The 22,025-nt window shown below is 40.5% G+C and overlaps 1 protein-coding gene across 3 annotated transcripts in view; it reads left to right on the forward strand.

The window, feature by feature from the left end:
• Positions 1-22,025, forward strand: part of sorcs1 (sortilin-related VPS10 domain containing receptor 1) — a 273,677-nt gene that overhangs the window by 230,017 nt on the left and 21,635 nt on the right. For all 3 annotated transcript variants that reach the window (XM_034082138.2, XM_034082207.2, XM_034082291.2), the window contains exons 13-21: positions 2,179-2,270; positions 2,644-2,751; positions 4,776-4,893; positions 5,951-6,084; positions 13,407-13,520; positions 14,859-15,030; positions 16,609-16,795; positions 18,804-18,937; positions 21,486-21,612. In XM_034082138.2, coding sequence (XP_033938029.1) covers positions 2,179-2,270; positions 2,644-2,751; positions 4,776-4,893; positions 5,951-6,084; positions 13,407-13,520; positions 14,859-15,030; positions 16,609-16,795; positions 18,804-18,937; positions 21,486-21,612 — 1,186 coding nt within the window. The remainder of the gene's footprint in view (positions 1-2,178; positions 2,271-2,643; positions 2,752-4,775; positions 4,894-5,950; positions 6,085-13,406; positions 13,521-14,858; positions 15,031-16,608; positions 16,796-18,803; positions 18,938-21,485; positions 21,613-22,025) is intronic.

The following is a 22,025-nucleotide window of genomic DNA, read 5'->3' on the forward strand; positions in this document are numbered from 1 at the left end:
CCTCACAGCTGTTCTCACTGTAAACATCGCGTTGCGATGAGAGCAGTTTCTAAAATAATATCCAGGGGATGCATGCAGAGCTGTCATTGGCTGAGATAAGTCCGGCCGTGCGTCACGCCTCCACCGTTCCCGGAAATGCATCCGCGGAGGAGCCGTGGAGGAACCATCAGTGTATCCTCGGTTATAGCTCCTCCAGAGAGCCTCCTCGACGCTCGATCCTCGGTCCTCGGTGTGCATTTAGAGAAATGAGACGTCCTTCAAAATGGCGCGCTGAAATTCATTTCCGGGTCACTACCGGAGGACCGAGGAGTCGAGGAGTTGAGGAGGGGAAATTTGAGTATTGAGAAGCCTCTTCTGTCTCTCTGTCTCTCGCTCACAGACATGCTGCAGCGCAGTGCACACAGACCTGCCGGTAATGAATATTCAATCAATCAATAGGATACGGCTGTAACAGGCCTAAGGCCATTTAGTCGGTCATAAATAAATAAGTAGATCACTGATTCTTTATTTACTATGGATGCTGGAAACAGTCACATAGTCCAAAGTGAATGTGATGTTTGACCGGTAATGGTCGAGGCGGTATTTGAGACAGTTAACCGTCTTGGATGTGACAACGCTTTCTGGCAGATCATTCCACAAGTCAACCACAAGCACGTTGAAAAAGTTGCGGCGGATAGCCAGTCTTGAGTACTGTTTCTTCAACTTGAGGCAGTGTCCACGAGACCTGGTGTTATAATCCCGTTGTAGTGGGCATGATGTTTTGTAGATGTTGTGGAGATATTTGAATACTTCGATCGTATCTTTTTTTTAAGACTTTGCAGTCGTTCTTGATATGGTAGGTCCTTTAGTTCTGGAACCAGCTTCGTTGCCCTTCTCTGTATTTTCTCGATGAGCTCAGCATCCTTTTTGTACATGGGGGACCAAGCGACATTCCCATACTCGAGGAGTGGCTGTACAAGAGAGATGTATAAACTACGTACTACGTCAGAGTCCAAATAAGTGTATGATCTGCGGATCATTGCTAGGATACCATTCGCTTTGTTACTTGCCCGACGGATATGGTCAGTAAATGTCAGGGTATTGTCAACATTCACACCAAGGTCCTTTTCATTCTGAGTCTCGGATAGGTTTATAGTGTTTGAATTATCACCCATATTATACTCATATTTTTTATTCAGAAAACCTAAGTGCATTACTTTGCACTTTGCTGCATTGAATTTGAGCTGCCAACACTCGGACCATCTTTGCATTTCTCTGAGATCTGACTGGAGTTTTTCTGCATCCTCTTTACACTTAATTTCCTTGAATACTTTAGTATCATCTGCAAACATCTGGACCCTGGAGCTCACATTATCGGGTAGGTCGTTGATATAGAGGACAAACAGTGCAGGACCCAGGACACTACCTTGTGGAATTCCACTGAGAACTGGGCACCATCCAGATGGTTTCCCGTTAACAAAGACTCTCTGTCGCCTGTTTTTGAGAAAGTCTGAGATCCAGGTGAGTATGTCTCCACGGATACCATACCCATAGAGCTTATTCAGTAATCTTTTGTGAGGTACAGTATCAAATGCTTTCTGGAAATCCAAATAAATGGCATCGAGACTTCCTCTTTCGTCAAGGGTACGAGACCATATATCAAGGCAGGCCAGGAGTTGGGTTGAACAGGATCTGCCCTGGACGAAGCCGTGTTGGCGGTCTGATAATAGGTTGTTTGAGTCAAGATGTTCTATGACGGCATCACGCACCAAGGATTCAAGGAGTTTGCATACTACTGCTGTAAGGCTGACAGGCCTATAATTTCCAGGATTGCTTCGGTCACCTTTTTTGAATAGATGACCGAATATTACATTTTTTGAGGAAATATTTCCACCAATAATTTCAATAAGTATTCCAAAATGTATTCATATCAGGTTACGAAAGTAACTATAAGCAGATTACTCGTTTTTCAAATATAACGCGAGCTGAATACAGTTAGGCCTACTAATATTTGTATTCTGATTTCATAACGCCGTTACATCTATTACATCTACAACCCAACCCTGATTGTGTTTGTTTGGTGTGTTATTACTTGGCTGACTCAAATGATACAGTGTGGGTGTGCAGTGGTGTTGGACCTGATCGTGTAATGGGCCACTGCAGTTGAAACTCTTTCTCTGTGCCTTCCTGTCGCTGCAGATCTTTGACGAGGAGTATGCAGTGCTGTATCTCGACCAAGGAGGAGCCTTAGTCGCAATAAAACACACTCCGCTTCCCATCCGACACCTGTGGTGAGTCATTATGACAGAGACGCCACTTGCCACAGCATGACTAATTCCCTCGGAGGAAGCCTCAAGACTTAAGTTAGTCAAACAAAAGCAAATGAGATTTACTTCGTACTGGGGGATGATGTTATTCAAGTTAGAATCCCCCCCCAAGACTAGGAAAAGTCTGCTTTGACAATTCCGTTCAATATCACGTTTACGTGTTTTAAGCCTTAATGAGTCTAGCTTTTCTGCTGATCAGTGTTCACTGAGCAGAGCTCCTCAGCCCTGCTTGGAATATGAAATAAAGTTGTCAGACGACTCTCAGGGTCATTAGCTCTGCACTCAGTCGGGGGGGAATAGTGTTGGCGCCTTGTGTAATGGCTGTCTGTGTTCACAGGTTGAGTTTTGACGAAGGACAACAGTGGAAGAAGTACAGCTTCACCAACACGCCTCTGTTTGTGGACGGGGTGCTGGGCGAGCCTGGGGAGGAGACTCTCATCATGACGTGAGTGACAACAAATGTGTCAGAATGGAAATCAATCAATTACATGGACAAATAACAACACATAGCAGGGGTGTCAAACTAAATTTCATCGCGGGCCACATTAGCATTATGGTTGCACTCAACGGGCCGGTTGTAACTTTAAGACTATATAAAAATACATATATAAATATTTAATATATATTAAAAAAAAAAGTATATTATATTACATTATTGCCTCTGCATTGGATTATTATGGGATAGGGTAATAATAATTATAATTAACTACGTCTCAAAGAAGAAGTCTAGGCCAAATAATTGCAAGTCTCTTCAGTGCGCATGTCACTAAATGATTTAAAAAGAAAAGCCAAATTCTGGAAAAAAAGTCAAACTCAAAAAAAAGAAGTGACATTTTGAAAAGGAAGTGACATTTTGGAAAAAAATCTAATTCTAAGAAAAAAGTATGACTTGAGACGCATTGTGGGAGATGTAGTTTATGGGCAACGTGCTTCTGTAAATCGGCATGTAACCGTATAATAAACATATTATATTCTTTGCAAGCCCTTGTGGGGCCACAGGAAATGAAGTCACGGGCCGGATTTGGCCCCCGGGCCTTGAGTTTGACACCACTGACATATAGCCTCTGTGTATGTGTGTTTGTGTGCTCCTTAACCCGTGCATCTATATCTAAGCCTGCAAGATTCAGCATTTCCCGACTGCCAGTTTTTCTTTTCATGAATAAAAGAGATCTCTCTCAAGGTCTACCCAACATCAAAACTGGCAGTCTCCGAATTATGATCACAGGAGATCAATGCTTTGGCAGCCAGCGACAGCATGACTGTCCATTTGAAGAACATGAAGGAACATGATCAAAAAAATGCCTGAGAAAACAGACTTTGGTCTGAAGAAGTTTTAACAGCATTATGAAGTCGATAGAGTGTTTGGTATAATTTGCCCTGTCCTCAGAATCCAGATTTACCAAGATTCTTTTTATGTTCTTTCACATGTATTAATAGAATAATAGCCCAGAGCTGGTGTGCGTGCATATGGTATGACACAGCGCTTGTCCCGTATTGCAGCAGAGATTTAGGGCTCGGGATGTGCTGGGACAGGGTTTGCACAGCCATTACATCAATGTTTCAAGACACCTGCCATAAATGACAGTCTGACAGTGGGCTCTGTAGTCAGCTCTCCAGGAGAGTGATAGGGCGCAGCTGGAGAGAGAAAGAGAATAGGGAAAATGCACAGCAATAGTCTCAACAAGAACAAAATAAAGGGTTAGTGTCAAGACAATGCAGACATTTTGTTTTTCTTCTTGAGCTAAAGAGCTCTGTGCTGGCAGACACACCATTAGTTCTCATAAGATTATCATGCACTGTTTTCTTATCAATTTGTACTCGTTCTCACAGTAAGTGCCTGTTGTGGTCGGGTGCCTCCAGAGATAATTGACAGATTGATTGTGATAAATATGTTGCCGTATAAATGGTGAGGGGGTCAGAGAAGAGAAACACCCACTCAATTTAGCCGGAGATGGAAAATTATCTGGTTAATCTCATAACCTTGGATTGTGATTTGTTTCTGACCATTTAAATATGGGTATTCATTATGATTAGACTTTCAGAGGGAATACGCTTCCCAATGTACAAACTCACAATACAAACAAACTTAAAATGTAAAATTGGGCATTTTATTCCATTATCCAACTTTTAGAGGAAGACTGGTAGTTTTCTATATAATTAAATGATAACAAATCCCATATAAAGTAGAAAAGCAACAATATACCAAAGTGCCAAGTATACCAAGTATGCTCCATCAAATTAATTGTCAACTTGTCCCTCTAACAATTCCTCTCTGATTTCGAAATTGGAAATGCTGCGTCCTTTTTTTCTCCCTTAACCCAGTCTTTACCTGTAACTGTCTGGGTTTTTCTCATATCATTTGTTTTCTCATAAAGTCACTATTCTAATCTGTAAACAACATTTCTGTTAGTAGTTATTTGAAGCATTTGTTTTGTATAACAACCAACATCATGCATGTTTTTTCTCCAGGATATTCGGCCACGTCAGTCATCGCTCAGAGTGGCAGCTGGTGAAGATCGACTTCAGGTCCATCTTCAACAGGAGGTGTAAAGAGGAGGACTATCAGACATGGCACCTTCACAACCAGGTGGCAACCCTAACCCTATAACACAAAAAAGAAGGCCCCTTTAAATAGTGTTTGATACAGTGTTTAACCTCATCGAGCAGCGTGCCTCAGCCTCAGGGGTAATGTGTGATCACTGGCTGCTTTTAGCCTGGCGCTTCAGTGAGTGGACTAAAAGCTGGACATCTGAGTTCCCAGAGCACTTATGCAGATTCTCCCGCCTCTCCTGCTGATGCTCTGAGTCAACCGACTCTAACCCCCCCACATCGCATACATTAAACATGCCTGAAGAGCCTTCAACCTGGCCGGGGCCTGGAGCCCAGCCAGAGTCTGGAAAGCATGACTTTATTCACGGCCCCCACTCTGCAATTGGTTGATAAATTAATAAATACCCATATGCTCGGAGCAGGCTAATGATCAAAACATATAGCACGGAAGATGACAAGAGTCCAAGCCAATTACAGGGCCAACTTACCGGGAATGTAGATGTACTGTATTTCAGTCTGCTGCAAGAAAAAACTCAACTTTACCTCAAAACGGAGGAGAGTATTTGTGTGAAAAGTTAATGAGATTTCTAAGCAGCTGGGAGTCATTTTGTAGATACAGCCAGATTTTTGTAGAGCATCTCACTACTGACACCTAATGCACAAAGCCAAGATGTTCAGGTCATGTAGAGAGAGGATAATAGGATGCAGTGAAACAGTCTGGAGTTTGTACTCAAACTGATCTTATATTCACGTTTCATGCATAGATAAAAGGCTACAAAAGGATTGGCAGCATTTGCCCCTTATTATTCCGTCATCCAAGAAATAAAAAACTCTTAAAAATAACTCAAGCAGCACATTCTACTGTGTGACATTTGCAACGCAGGAACTGTTGTTGAGTTTAGCACACCACACAGCACAAGGCCGTAAATATTCGAACAGGAAACAGGCCGAAGTTAAACAAGGCAGCGGGGATTTTCACACAGTGAGATGCCCACACGTTGCATCGTGTCAATTATTTATGGTGGCACGTTACAAAAGCAGCTAATTTCTTTAACCCTCTCTGCTCGTGTTTCCTCACGGATCGGGTCTCCCAGGGCAAGTCCTGCCTCATGGGAGTGAAGAGGATCTACAGGAAGTTGAAGCCCTCGTCCAGGTGTGTTATGGGAAAGACGTATTCTGTTTCCATGACGTCTGGCCCCTGTGACTGTACTGAGGCTGACTTTGAATGGTGAGTTTATCATAATTGTTTACCATTCACCAATGTATTTGGTTAAGTACTCAACCAGATGCAGTTAAAACTGATAATTGATCAAAATCCACGGATCAGAAAAAGAGCAACAAATTGATTAACAATAGATAATAGCATACAGCTACTGTAAGATATAAGGGATACATCATTAATACTGATACGCACCATCATTGTCAAATCTTACTACAGGAACATTACTAATGTTTTGTGTCCTATAACTCCCTTTTTTACCATCATTCATCAAATATATGAAATGTACATGTAATTTACTAGAGTCTTTCATTCTGAAGTTATTACCTTTTAACCAGTTTGTTGTAATTGTCTAATAATTGCTACTCTTATTACGAAGAATAATATGTTTTGCTTTTTCTCTTATGTTTTACCAAGTAATAGTATAAGTGGGTACTTATTGATGGAAACTCCCAAACATAGTTGACAATTCTCTTATACAGTAGCTATCTCCCAGAAACCACTTACAACTTCACAATACCTAAATCCATGACTATGGATTGCTTTCTGCTCACCACATTCTCTTCAGCATTTTGAAGTTCTTTGTGCTGACTTTGGATTGTCTTAAAATACAGAATAACAACTGGAGTAAGCTTTTTACAATCTGAGAAATTGTCCTCATGATGTGCAGAGAGACTGCAAACAATTAATGCATTTATTTAGCTCTTTTTCCAGTCTTTACAGCCCCTCAAAGTGCGTTTAGATACCAGTCAGCATTCGCCCATTCACACCCATTCATACACAGGGAGGGGCTGCCATACAAGATGCCCCCTGCTCAGGTAGACTCACATTCACACCCATTCATACACAGGGAGGGGCTGCCATACAAGATGCCCCCTGCTCAGGTAGACTCACATTCACACCCATTCATACACAGGGAGGGGCTGCCATACAAGATGCCCCCTGCTCAGGTAGACTCACATTCACACCCATTCATACACAGGGAGGGGCTGCCATACAAGATGCCCCCTGCTCAGGTAGACTCACATTCACACCCATTCATACACAGGGAGGGGCTGCTATACAAGATGCCCCCTGCTCAGGTAGACTCACATTCACACACATTCATACACAGCGAGGGGCTGCCATACAAGATGCCCCCTGCTCAGGTAGACTCACATTCACACACATTCATACACAGGGAGGGGCTGCCATACAAGATGCCCCCTGCTCAGGTAGACTCACATTCACACACATTCATACACAGGGAGGGGCTGCCATACAAGATGCCCCCTGCTCAGGTAGACACACATTCACACACATTCATACACAGGGAGGGGCTGCCATACAAGATGCCCCCTGCTCAGGTAGACTCACATTCACACACATTCATACACAGGGAGGGGCTGCCATACAAGATGCCCCCTGCTCAGGTAGACTCACATTCACACACATTCATACACAGGGAGGGGCTGCCATACAAGATGCCCCCTGCTCAGGTAGACTCACATTCATACACATTCATACACAGGGAGGGGCTGCCATACAAGATGCCCCCTGCTCAGGTAGACACACATTCACACACATTCATACACAGGGAGGGGCTGCCATACAAGATGCCCCCTGCTCAGGTAGACACACATTCACACACATTCATACACAGGGAGGGGCTGCCATACAAGATGCCCCCTGCTCAGGTCGACTCACATTCACACCCATTCATACACAGGGAGGGGCTGCCATACAAGATGCCCCCTGCTCAGGTAGACTCACATTCACACACATTCATACACAGGGAGGGGCTGCCATACAAGATGCCCCCTGCTCAGGTCGACTCACATTCACACCCATTCATACACAGGGAGGGGCTGCCATACAAGATGCCCCCTGCTCAGGTAGACTCACATTCATACACATTCATACACAGGGAGGGGCTGCCATACAAGATGCCCCCTGCTCAGGTAGACACACATTCACACACATTCATACACAGGGAGGGGCTGCCATACAAGATGCCCCCTGCTCAGGTAGACTCACATTCACACACATTCATACACAGGGAGGGGCTGCCATACAAGATGCCCCCTGCTCAGGTAGACTCACATTCACACACATTCAAACACCATTGGTTTAGGTTTCTTGCCCAAGGACACATCGACATCTGGAGTGCAGGTGCTGGATTACCACTAGGGTTAGGAACCATCAACTTTCCTATCAAAGGAAGACCATATAAACCCTGGGACGTTTTAATGAGAGGACTGTTTCTGATCTTGAGCAACACTACTGTCAAGTTCGGCTGCAGTTGGTTCCATTTTGTCCGTTATCTCCGGAAAACACTGACAGACACTTTGGAATGCTGCTTACAAGAAGCCTCAAAGAAAGCAAAAGCAAAGCAAAATCAGCTCGGAATTAAAAAATAGAGATTTTTTCTTTATCCTGTCAGTGACACCAAGACTTAATGCTATTAGAAATGGCTTACAAATGAGTCGTTTCTACATTTCTTCATTCATTCATTTTTCTTTGTTCCTTCTCAAACAGGAGTAAATAACACATTATTTGGACTCTTTTAAACCCTGGAGGATTTCATATTTGTCTGACGAGTATTATTCCTTATTTTAGCTTTTTTGGACTATGGGGTACATTACAAGCATATTCAAAATCAAGTATACTCACTTTGCATTCTGACATCTTTGAGTAAATTGGGTCTTATAGGGAAGTTAGAAATACAAAGCAAACAGATGCAATCCTATATCACTATACAGCTCCTACTGTGAGCACTTCCAAGCCTTCCGAACCAATACAGACAATGACAAAGAAAGAAAGAAAAACTAAATAGGAATGAATGCACAATTTTCATTAGCACATACTGAATCGATTGTACCGGAATACAAATGATAATTCAAAGATGCTTTGGTGGCTGCTGCTGGGGAGTCTTTCTAATACAAGTGTAGCTCACGAGAATGTTTTCTACACATCCTCACAACCTGCTTTTTTAGAATCATCAGCAGTATTTCATTTGTTGTCCTGCTTTGGTCCCAAATCTGGTCTCCTGAGCAAGGCGGCTCTCGGCACAAGCTCCATCAAAACCATAAATCACTGAGCCTAAGTTTTCATTAACAATCACAACAGTTTTGCATCTGTGTGCATGTCCCACTAATTAGGGCAATTTGTCGCTATCATTTTGGCGACATAGTGCTGCTCTCCCTTTTAATTTGTAAGACAAACAACTTGTGGGCTGTGTTTGAAAAGCACCAAAGTGGAGCTTCTACTTCTCTCTAGTCTATACCAAAATGACATCATTTTAGGTTTTTGTTTCCCAAGATTCCGTTTGAAATACAGAGATGATGATATGTTTCAACAACACACTCTCACTCCCTGAGGTATTTGACGCTCAGGGAAGCACCGCATCGGTCCATGTCGGCAATGTGAGCGTCCATTCCCATTGGATAACGGAGAATTTTACACCCGGAAGTAAGTATTCTCCTTACTGTCGATTGATTTTACAGTGATATCTGCACTACTCATCAACTCAAAACACCAGATTACCCTTGTTAGTTACACAACAGTTATTGGTTTAAATTGTGTACAATGCTTTTGTATTTTTCCCCGTCGATTCGGAGAAACACATGTTTTTTCAGAGTTTAGGATGGCAGAAGACACTACACTACCCATAATCCTCAGCTATCGTTTAGGACTACACTGGCCGCTTTGCTTGACAAACCCCGTGATTAGTCCTCAAGCTCTGTGATTGGATGTTGGCAGTGCGCAAAGTTTACGCCGAGCGTCAAACAGCACTTTGAAATGGAATGAAACCACGACACACCATCCAAAACTGGACTCGAACGTGTCCACCCCCCATAACTACACATGCTGGCTATATGTGTGTTTCGCAACATGTTCTATGGCGTGTCTCTACTGAGAATTGTAGTTTTCGATCATCTTAAGATAAGATAAGATATACTTTATTGATCCCAAATTGGGAAATGTTTTTGTTACAGCAGCATGTAAAACATGCAATGTATTGTTACTTTGTAATTCTACTCAAGGTTCAAGGCTTTTATTGGTCATGCGTACATAGCTACAGTGTAGTTATGACAATGAACATCTTAGGTTACAGGCTCCTCCAACAGTGCGACACAATAAAACAGAAAAACAGAAAAAAATAGTGCAAGTAAAATACAAAAAGAAAAATAGTGAAATAGTGCAATAAGAGTCTATACAAGTGATTGGAATATGATATATTCGATACATAATTAAGTAGCAGCCAGATGAATGTTATGGTTGTTGTTTCAAAGTTCAGGTGTTTAACAGTCTTCTGGCCTGTGGGATGAAGCTGTCCCTGAGTCTAGTGGTTTTAGTCCGGATGCTGTGGTACCGCCTGCCAGACTGCAGCAGACAGAACAGTTTGTGGCTGGGGTGATGGGGGTCTTTTATAATCCTGAGGGCTTTCTTTAAGGTTAACCTGGTATTTTTACTCCACTACATTTATTTTAATTACTTTACAGATTTGGATTAATGATGTGAAATATAAACAACCCTGAGTAAAATTCAGTGAAGGTTATTGTTAAGTGCCAACAATCAGGCGAGGTATTTGATAGTGGGTGCTTGAAAAGACTAAACATTTATCTGCAGATCTCTATAAAGTATATTCATTACTCGTTATTCTCTAATCGTTCATTAAAGACTGTATATAATTGCTATTTTGCACATCCCTTTAAAGATTTCAAGATTTTCTAAGGTTTATTCACATATCATACACAACTACCGTGTAGTTATGCAATGAATGAAAAACTTGAGTCGCAGGTTCCTCAACAGTGACAAGACATTATCAATATGTGTGTACCTCCACCATTAAACTGTCGTATTCTGCACATTTCTTATACTATCTACATACATCTTATAAGAGTATAATAAATATGCGTAATATCGGTTAAAATAAGTGCTTCAACATACACTGAACAAAAATATAAACGCAACACTTTTGTTTTTGCTCCCATTTTTCATGAGATGAACTCAAAGATCTAAAACATTTTCTATAAACACAAAATAACCATTTCTCTCAAATATTGTTCACAAATCTGAAAAAATCTGTGATAGTGAGCACTCCTCCTTTGCCGAGATAATCCATCCCACCTCACAGGTGTGGCATATCAAGATGCTGATTAGACAGCATGATTATTGCACAGGTGTGCCTTAGGCTGGCCACAATAAAAGGCCACTCTGAAATGTGCATTTTTGCTTTATTGGGGGGGTCTGGGGAGGTCCGAAAACCAGGCAGTATCTGGTGTGAGGGGTAGGGGTGATGTTCTGCAGCGTCACTTCATCAATATATTTTTCGGATATACTATATTTTATGAATAGTGACTGTTAATTGTTTTTATTTGCTTTGTATTTATATCTGTTCTATGTAATGTATATGGATGTTTCATTCTCTCTATATTTCACAGCCAAATACTTTTGGATGTGTGGTTCTTGTGATCCAATTGCTGATAAATTGCTTTATTTCCTTCAGGGCTTTGATTATTATATAACAGATTACAAATAATAAACATTATTGAACACATTTTTGATTTACATTAGTCCTAGAAAAGCATGAGCAAAATATAAACCTAGTTTTTATTACAGTGTATTTGTTTTTAACATAAATTACATTTTTATCACACAAAACGATGGACACTTCCATTGTTACATTTGATCTAGCAAAGAATATTTTCAAAAACGAATCATATTTCATTTATATTGTTAGGGAATGAGTTAAAGACAATATATATATAAGGAATTGTGCATGTTGAATTTAGTTCTGTATTTTTTTTAAACCCTGAAATATGTCCCGGGTCAATTTGACCTGAGCATTACCAAAGGGCGCGACATGTGAACATAACACAAGGGTAATTACATCCTAATTAGTTTGTCTGTTTTGCACATCCTCCTATTAATATCTTTGTACATCCGGCACTAAACTGTTTTATTCTAGATATCATTTACAGTATCTTCTTGATATTTTTCTATTCTATATTTCTATCATTGACCTTCTACTTTCCCCCTAATTTGTATGTACTCTTAATAATTAAATGTTTTCATCACATATAACACATTCAACAAAACATGCAGCAGACCTTAGGCAAGGCAAGTTTATTTATACAGCACCTTTCAACACAAGGCAATTCAAAGTGCTTTACGAAAATGAAAGACATTAAGAAAAAGTTATTTAAAAATAGTAATTAAAAGCAACACAATCTACCTGCATTGCATTACTCTAAACTTGTAATAACGTGCTCTAACCAGTAGGTGGTTCGGGTTAAAAAGCTGTCAAGTTTACAGTGTCAACACAATAATAATATATACTGCTGTTTCCAGTTAAGTTTACGACGGATATCCACAGACGACCACTCATATAATGTTTTGATATTTGTAACACAAAAGCGATGGAAAACCCCACAGCAACACAGAAAAGATGGTCTTAACATGACCCAGCGGTCTCGTAGTTAATAAAAAATAATAATATCACTATCACAAAATATTACTACTAACTTTATTGTGAAATTAAAACAGAACGGTAAAAGAATAGTTTCCGGTCTATTCTGAGCCCGATCTCTGTAGATAAATAAAGAACTACGACAGATGTGTAATATTTAATGCAACCAAAACATTTATTACATCTGATGACTTTCAAAGAGTAAAGCAAGCACTGCTGAATAAAGTATGATTTTATCTTTTACGAAAAGTTTTTTTTCATATGGAAAGCAGTCGGAGGTCAACTAATCACAGAGCTTGAGGACTAATCACGGGGTTTGTCGAGCAAAGCGCATGGTGTAGTCTCAAACGATAGCTGAGGATTATGGGTCTTCTGCCTATGACTATGGGTCTTAGTGTCTTAGTGTCTTCTGCCATCCTAAACTCCGATACAACTATGTGTTTCTCAGAGTCGAAGGGGAAAAACACAAAACCATTGTAGACAATTTAAACCAATCAATGTTGTGTAATTAACAAGGATAATCTGGTGTTTTTTAGTCGATGAGTAGTGCAGATATCACTGTAAAATCAATCGACAGTAACGGGAATACTTATTTCCGGGTGTCAAATTAACCGTTATCCAATGGGAATGGACGCTCACATTGCCTTTGGACTATCAGGGAGTGAGACTGTGTTGTTTTCAACATTAAATGATTTACTATCCTTTGATTGATTTGTCTGTGAGTGAAAAGAGCCATTATACAAATACATGTCGCACTTGAAATGGTGCGTTCATAATTTTTCCAACAGCCTCAGGATTTGTTGTTTCCGTTAGCGAATCCATCCTGGTTTCTAATTGGATAACTGTTTCTGTTTTTTGTCTGCTTCCATAATTACAGTGATTATGGCTACGAGAGACGGACCGACGGCAAGTGCACCCCCGCCTTTTGGTTCCATCCATCATCCATGTCCAGGAGTTGTACCACAGGGATGACGTTCCTGAACAGCACCGGGTGAGCGCAGGACGAGAGGCTAGAACAGGCGCACGTATTCTCCATAGTGACTCGCAGCCATCGGGCGAAATGACTGGTGCATTTGCGCCGTATATCTCTGCGTATGTTAATTAGTTTCTCAGGGACAACAAGGACAGGCTGAGAAAATGTGGGGCTGAATAATCAAACATGCTACGAGTAATAACCGCTGGTAGTGACGTGATCCACTGTGGGTGAAGAACGGTTTGAGTCATGTTTGAAAATACTGTGAATTAATTATTATATATATATTGTTCAGTGTAGGCAGCTGTAAGTAATGTGGCCTTTCAAGATTGTACTCTCTTTAACAAAACAACCTTCCTTTCAAGGTCCATTTAAAGCAGTCCTACATGTCTGTGAGTAGATACAGATTTGAAACATTTGTTATCATTTGCCAGTGCAGTGAAATACTTAATAAGAATTCTTGAAATAATAACTCTCGATGATAGAAAACTGACAAATGTCTTGAAATAGAAATACATATCAATCTGACCTTGAATGATCCTTTGTGATTCCTCAAACAGTAGATGCTGCTCACTCTTGAAATTATTGTAATTATTTTTAATTTGTTTATTGTTAACTTAATGTATGTGTAAGATGTCTGGGAACACTGCTTATATTTCATTTTAAAATATCAGCTAGCCCATCCTATTTTTCATGAACTTCTAGTGATTTATGCAAAGTTTATTATTTTTGTTTTATTTGTCCAACTTCATACTAACACTGTTCAATGTTAACCATATCCACCCGTAGAGTCTTGCAAAATTAAACAGGTTCAGAGTTGTTAGTTATTTATTATTCATAGCCTAATTTAAAATATATATATTTTGAAAACATTGCACATTTTATAATTTTCAAGATGTTTAAGGTAATACAAAGACATATACAAAATGTTCTTGTTAAACACATTTAGTTCTTATTTATGAAATGTGTTTTACAATGTTCAGATTTCTTATCTGAAAACATTTGCAGTCAAGCATATTTTTAAGAAAAGATGGCCTCATTTGCATAACATATTAACACGATGTATCTGAAAACATTTAATACAAAAATAATTGCCTAAGGGAATTATCAAGTAGGGAAGTTTCATATTGACATCTGATGTTACCCTTCACAATTGTAGTGTGCACAAAACCCAACCCCTTACCCTAACCCTTAAACATTTGAATCAGCTATATCTCTTCCAAAATGTTCTTTTCCTCTGGATAGTAAACAGAACGTTTTTCATTTCAATTATTGTTTTGTATCCATGTCAAGTTTACACATGTTGTGGTGTCCTGCATAAGTATATTGAAGCTTTCTGTATTTGTCCACCGGCAGCTACAGGAAAGTTGTCTCCAATAACTGCACGTCTGGAGTCAGTGTGGAGTACACCTCCCGCAGGCAGCAGTGTCCCATCCAGGCTCCCAAAGGTCTCCACCTGGTCACCAGTGAGGGCACGCTGTCAGCCACTCTGGGCACCAATGTCACCTTCCTGGTTTTTCTGGAGGAGGTAAGCGGTTTTCAGTTCTTTTTTAAAAAACTTCACAAACCGTCACACCATACCAAGCATTTGTCACATTCTTATTTAGCGCTTCTGCTTGGTGAAAACTCTTTCTTTTTTTTCAGTTAAATTGTTAGAAATATGGCATATGGAATTGCAGTTAGCAGCTGTGGATCCTGCTTCAGTACACTTCCATATGTCCCATGACTGGACTGTTACTATGGAGACAAAAACACATGCTCAACTTCAACCATGTTATGTTCCTACTCTCTTTACATACACTCACAGTTATATCATGGAAAATGTAAAAATAAAACCTTCTGCTCTCCCTGGCCAGCTTGGTGACACTGCCATAGGACCAAGGACAGTGATGTTACTGACGGAAGTTCTGTACTTAAAGTGGTACTACACCCATTTCCAAAGTAATAGATTGTTGTTCGTAAGGTCTATGGCAGTGCAACATGTTAATTTACTATAACATCTCCAAAATCAGAGTGCTGAAACTCAAATGTTCTTGTCAAATGTGCCTAATGTAACCCCATGAACTGCTCCAGATCCCAACTCAACAATTGAATCTTTCCTCTCTACCGCCTGGATAAAGCAAACATATAGAGCGTTTTTCTTTTTTGCTATCTGCCGTTTTTGGGCAGCCAACTTCAACTCTTGAAGTTGAAGATATTTCACCCAAAACTTTTGTTCACTAATATTGATAAAAAGCCATGGAAAATACTCTAATTCCTAATTTCAGGCATAACTTTACTTGACTTTTCACTTTACTACATTTATCTAAAATCCACCTTACTAACCCCATCAAGATAATCATAGATAAATCTAACTAAATTATATCCTAAGTATATTGTATGTGTTCAAACTTCCCATTACAATGGCGTACATGCTAGTCATTTGTTGTACTTCAATAATAATATAAAGTGTATAAGAATATACCTCTCTGAAGTGAGCAGTTTTGCCCAACAAGTACTTTTATTATCACTTTATCACAATCTTAAATGTAAGACTCTTGTGTTTTTCCTGAGTGATACAGATACTTTTACTTATTTAAATATATTGATACATTTCCAACACTTCCCATGGATGTGTAACTGTAATATAGACGGAAACAGTTTCCTTCCAGCATTCATGAGGGGCATCTCACAGTATTGTTGTGATAAAAAATCCCCTATTTCCTAAAGAGATGTTCTCCTTATTTTCTCATTTGCTAGTTAGCTAAATGAATAAGTAAATCTGTAGTTGCTAGTATTTCTAAAAATTGTACACATCAAAATCTATTCACAGATTAATCTATAAACAGGTGTTGCAACCCAATCATTAGGATTCCCTGCCGCAATAGCAGTACTTAATAATTAAAGCTAGTATATAGACTTAAATACCATTAAGTGGATATATCTATCTAAAGTACCATACATTATGATAACCACAGAAACGACCAATACTTGGACCCTGCAATGGAAGAGTCAAGCTTTAGGACATCATTTCACATCTTTGTACAGGAAGAACAAAGTGCCATGGTGGAGTGCGATGTTACAAGGTATTTGAACCTGAGAGTATCTGTGGGTTTGATGTTTCCAGGGCGACGGGGCGAGGACAAGCATTACCCTGGACTTCGGAGACGGCCACGCTCTGACCTACTCCAACGTGAGCTCTATTGAGGACGGGATCAAACACGTCTACAAAGCTGTGGGAATATACAGAGTGACGGCCACAGGGGAGAACATCCTTGGCTCAGAGACAGTCATGCTCTATCTGCATGTAACATGTAAGATACTGAATTTGGCGATGTTTGGTGTTATTAATGTGCATATGTATTTATTAGGATAGACTATTTAGAGCTAATGCTTGAAACTGATGTCTTAAATCACTGGTTTAAGGAAAACAGAAGATGAACAATACTGGCATATACAAGGGCGCAGCCACCAACCGTTCAGCCAAACTCTCCTCCAGTCTGTTAACTGACTCTTAACCTGGTCATGCTCATGTCTGTCTAGAACGAGGGGTGTCAACGTTAATGTGTTAATGCACACCAATAATCTGGAAACCTTAACTCAACGCAAATTAATCAAATTACCAAAGTTGACCCCAACTTCCTCCCGAAGTTCCATCGAATCATTTTAACCATGAATTGGATGGCAGTGAAAAATCTAAGAAAGCAGAAAAATGGGCACGAACATGTATTTCACTGACAGGAGACCACCAAGACGACATCAGTGTAACTGCAAACCCAATCCAACGGCAGCTCCACTCATTTGGTTTAGATATGAGAATGAAAAACGAGGGAAGGCATTTGTTTGAACCATGTGCTCGTTTCTTGAAGTTGCACAGGAGTGAGAGATAGAGGACAACGCTGTCCACCACTGTAGAAACAGATATTGGCCGCAGTATGATAGCAGCAGTAAGATTGCTGACATACGAGCATATGCCCTGTGTTGCGCACATTATTCAGAGGGCAATCACAGCAAACGTGACAGTAGCTTTGTGTGATGCTTTAGAGAAGTGTCGGGAAATGGTCGAATTTGCCATGCCAATAATTCAAAATGTTATAAGAATGTAAAAAAACGTTAGATTTTTCTTTATAGTTTGCATTGTATTTATTTATATCTAGAAACATATTTAATCTCTTTCTGAAATACAAGTATTTAAGACTTGCAATTAATCATTATATATCACAGATTATTATTGTTTTATCCTAAACCTTTTAACAATTCAAAACATGTCTACACTCCAAAAACAGTGGCACCACCTACAAATTACAATGGACGTCACAATTGTAACTATCTCCTAACACTAGGATGGATCAAATGCAGAGAAAACATTTTGTTACTAGTACCTGTACCTGACAATAAAAGTAAAAAAAAAAAAAATCTACCTGGTGTGACTTAAGACATACATATCTTCTAATATTTCAAATTCAAAAGCTTTTATTGTCATTGTACAGAATACAACGAGAGTTATAGTCACTGCTCCAGCGAGTGCTTTAAAAACACAGATTAAAAGGTCTGACAGTTTCAACCAGCAAGTAGTGCACACAGCTTTGGATGGTCATGTCGATGACCAGGATTAATAAATAAATGAATACAATAGAATTATGATAAAATATATATGATACATATTACAGTGTATACATAGAACTGGAGAGCTGAGAGCCGCTGCAAAAACGCGCGCCGCCATCTTCATTACTTTTGAATATTCAAAGGAATTATCTAAAAAATGACTTCTCTTTGACTTCTCCATTTTCTTCACATTCAGAGGAATTGCAGCTTTCAACTTGTACACGGTGTACCACATTCTGTTATTTATCTCTTCACAGAACATCCTCCCCTCCCATAACCAAACAAACAAACGAGATAGAACAAATCCCATTCCACTCAAGTCAGCTTATGCCTCACAGCCGCCCAGCCCGTGGAGCCGCTGCAGCCTCGCATGTCGTGTTGACCACCCCTGGTGTATTCTGGGGGTGACAGATGTAACGTAGCTGACTTATTAATCAGGGAGCGCCGCTGTCCCCGCCAATCTGTCAATCCTGTAAGCCAGCCAAACAAATAGAGCCACCGCAGGCTCCGGAGTACAGCAAATGAAAAATAGCACACATATGGCAGCTAACGGTCCCAGCGCAGGACGGAATTCTGAACAAACTCACCCTCCCCTCCTAGGCCTACTTAGAACCCCCACTCTCCACCTCTTTCTCCTTCATTTCAAAGTTCGTTCTTTAATTTTTCACTTGTTTTTGGAGTTCTGTGCAAATGTGCTATATCTGTGTGCCTGAGTAGGTCAGCTGGAGCATATCCATCTCTCAGCTCCCTTTGTGGCGGTAAAGAATAAGGAAGTGAACCTGACTGCTGTTCTGCTGCCCAGCCAAGTGGGAACGGTCACCTACATCTGGTGGATCGGAAATAACACAGAGGTAGTGTACACTCAGGACTTTCCAACTTCTCTCTGGTACGCCTTTTGCCGATTGCAATTAAGTAGGTTGCTGACTCTTCAGCTCCAGAATGCGAGAATCATTATTTTGCTAAGCAATTTTTGGGCATCCAGGTTGCAGAATATTATGGCCTTGTTAATCAGAGAATATCAGAGGCAGGCACAGCCTAATTACTGATAGCCAGTGAAGTGTATCCTTTTTTCATTATAACTCCTCTAACTAAGGTCAAAAACTGCCTGGCAGAGCTGGTCAATCCCACACATAAATGAGGTCCGATACTACAATTGTATTTACTAAACCTGAGTGATCTAACCATGCAGAGAAACAACACGTAGCTAGAAATGAATGCATCGACCGCTCGCTGTATGTGGAATTTTCCATACTGTGTTATTTTTCTCTGGCCCATCTTTGGTTGCACATTTATGGAGTGGACTTATAGAGCTCAGGATTATTTTTGAAATGTTGTACAATAACAGTATATTGCTACCCAGAAGAAAATACAAGAATAGCAGGCTAACTGGCTAACTCGCGCTAGCCTCACAAGCTAGGCTACATATTAGCATGCAAACATTTTTTTAGATTACACTTTCATCAAGTGACTTAGTGGTTTTAACCATGAAGAAACCAACTAAAAAATCATGCAGGTAAATTAACCAAAATTGAAGTGGTAGGGTGTCTGTTTTTATCTTTGTTATGCGTACAATGTCTCATGTTTAAAAATCCTGTACATTTGCAACACAGAGTGATTTCACATCGATGTGTGCTTCATTTCAAAGTCGTTTTTCCCTAGTTAGTGCATTCAATATTTAAAACCCAGGAAATGAAAAGAACCTAAAGAAAATGTAAATCAAACAACTTTGGAGTTCCCAGAAGGCGGTTGTATCACTTCTCCTTTGGCAGAGGTTAAAATAGACTTCAAACCTGTAGCTCTGGTGCCAAGCTAACATGCCCCAGACCAGTCTCATTAAGCACAAAGAGAGGGAAATTAAGCAAATCGATGTCTCAGGCAGAGCACTAAAGCTGCGTTGGCACCAACTGGTTGGCATCAGCTGCTTCTGTCATGCTTCAACAGCTGGGAGGCCACCAGCAAACAAGTCATCTCCAATCATCTTCATGCAAGCAATGTGGTCGTTATGAACTGACACTTTTTACTATTTTGCTGATATGCAGCTCATGCCAATGCTGGTTTGCTGCCATAGCTCCCTCCACTACCATAACCTCCTTGTTCTATAATAAACTCAGCGGGTGGAGCTGCAGGATGTCTGCTTCACACAGGTTGCAAATCGCTATTTCACTGTCTTTTTCTGACACCTTCAAATACTGCCAGACAGGTGAAGCCATTTTGGCGAGCTTGTTTTGCCGCGCACAGAGAAAAGTGTCATGTATTTTACGTCATGTGATCGGCTCTCACGATCGGTCTTTATAGAGAGCACCGCAGGCGGCCGATCGATCAGAGCATCCCTAGTTAATGCATGTGTTTATCGGGAGGAATTTGTTCTCCAGCAGAATCCTTTTCGGAAAGGTCCTTCTGAAGCAAAGCCTTTTTAAAACTAACACAGCTCCACACCCATTTGGCTATAAATGCTTGATTTCTTGTTGATGTGTCCCCGACTGAATTCATAGAGACAGCTAGGACACTGTTGTTTAATAAAAATATTATTATAAATATCTCAGAATCTTATTAAAATCAGAATACTTCATTTATACCGGTGGAAATAAAATGTTGTGACATATGTTTCTTTTATATTAGAATTAAAATATTTACCAAACATTAATAGAAACGTACAATAAACCTATAACATTTAATATGATGGATATATGTATACAAAAGTAAAATAAAATAAACATACATGACATTTATGAACACTTATTAATTATTCAGTGATATAAGCATATTCAAATGCATAATGGAGAATGCAGAAACCTCTGACATGCGATTGGAATCATACTTCAAAAAGCAACCTCCTTTTTTCTGGACCAACAGAAGCACTGCACGCTTTATGTCCTGTTTTACATATTCTCCACTGTGTCTTCCATCATAATTGTAGTTGTGTAAATGTGATTGCTCAATGCCAACAGGGGCCTTCCACAAGGACAGCCAGTTATGTCAGTGGGTAATAAACCACGGCATTATTAGCATCGTATAGCTATTTGAAAAACAAATGGAGACGTGAGTAATGACAGTGAGGAGCGGCGGTGTCGCACAGGGACCTCTCTGCGGACCCCGACACTTTATTCAGCACAGCAGATTGTTGCCAAGCTTTGAACGTATGCTTGTGTGTGTGTGTGTGTGTGTGTGTGTGTGTGTGTGTGTGTGTGTGTGTGTGTGTGTGTGTGTGTGTGTGTGTGTGTGTGTGTGTGTGTGTGAATATTTGACAGCGTGCCAGAAGGCTCACACCTCTGTAGTGTAAATAACAGCAGTCTGACATCTCTCTAAGATAAGGGGTCTCTCTCTGGGACCTCCAGACTCTGACTCTCTTCATCTCCCTCTCTCCTACTTTCCATTCCCGTCTCCCTCTTTCTCCCTCAGCAACCGGTAATCACCCTGGAGGGAAGTGTGGCTTGCACGTTCTCCCGGGAAGGCATCAATGCAGTCACTGTGCAGGTGTCCGCAGGGAATATTATTCTGCAGGACAGAAAAGCCATCGCAGTCCACGGTGAGCCAACTCTTAAACTCCACCTCCGTTGGGAATTTGTATCTCTGTAAACACAAGTTCACTCAACACAATTTACTTAAAGGTCCCATGTCATGCTTTTCCGGTTATTACCCGTCCCCTTGTGTGTTATGAAGGTGTGTATGCATGTAAACGGTGTGCAGAGTCAAAACCCTCAAAGTACACCCTGTAGCGAGTAAAACTCTAACACAGAAAATGCCTCCCCAAAACGCCTCGTTGAAGATACGTCACTGTCCATTTGATTCTTCCGGGTACGCATGATGTCATCCGTACCCGGAACTAAATGGACCAATCCGTGGAGCCGTTACGCTAAGCCCCCGCTGATTGGTCCAAATTGACCAATCCACGGACTTCCTCACACACTCAGTACATGCAGCTCTGCTGATCTCTCCTCC

This window comes from Pseudochaenichthys georgianus, chromosome 1 (assembly GCF_902827115.2).
Source record: "Pseudochaenichthys georgianus chromosome 1, fPseGeo1.2, whole genome shotgun sequence".
Taxonomy (NCBI): domain Eukaryota; kingdom Metazoa; phylum Chordata; class Actinopteri; order Perciformes; family Channichthyidae; genus Pseudochaenichthys; species Pseudochaenichthys georgianus.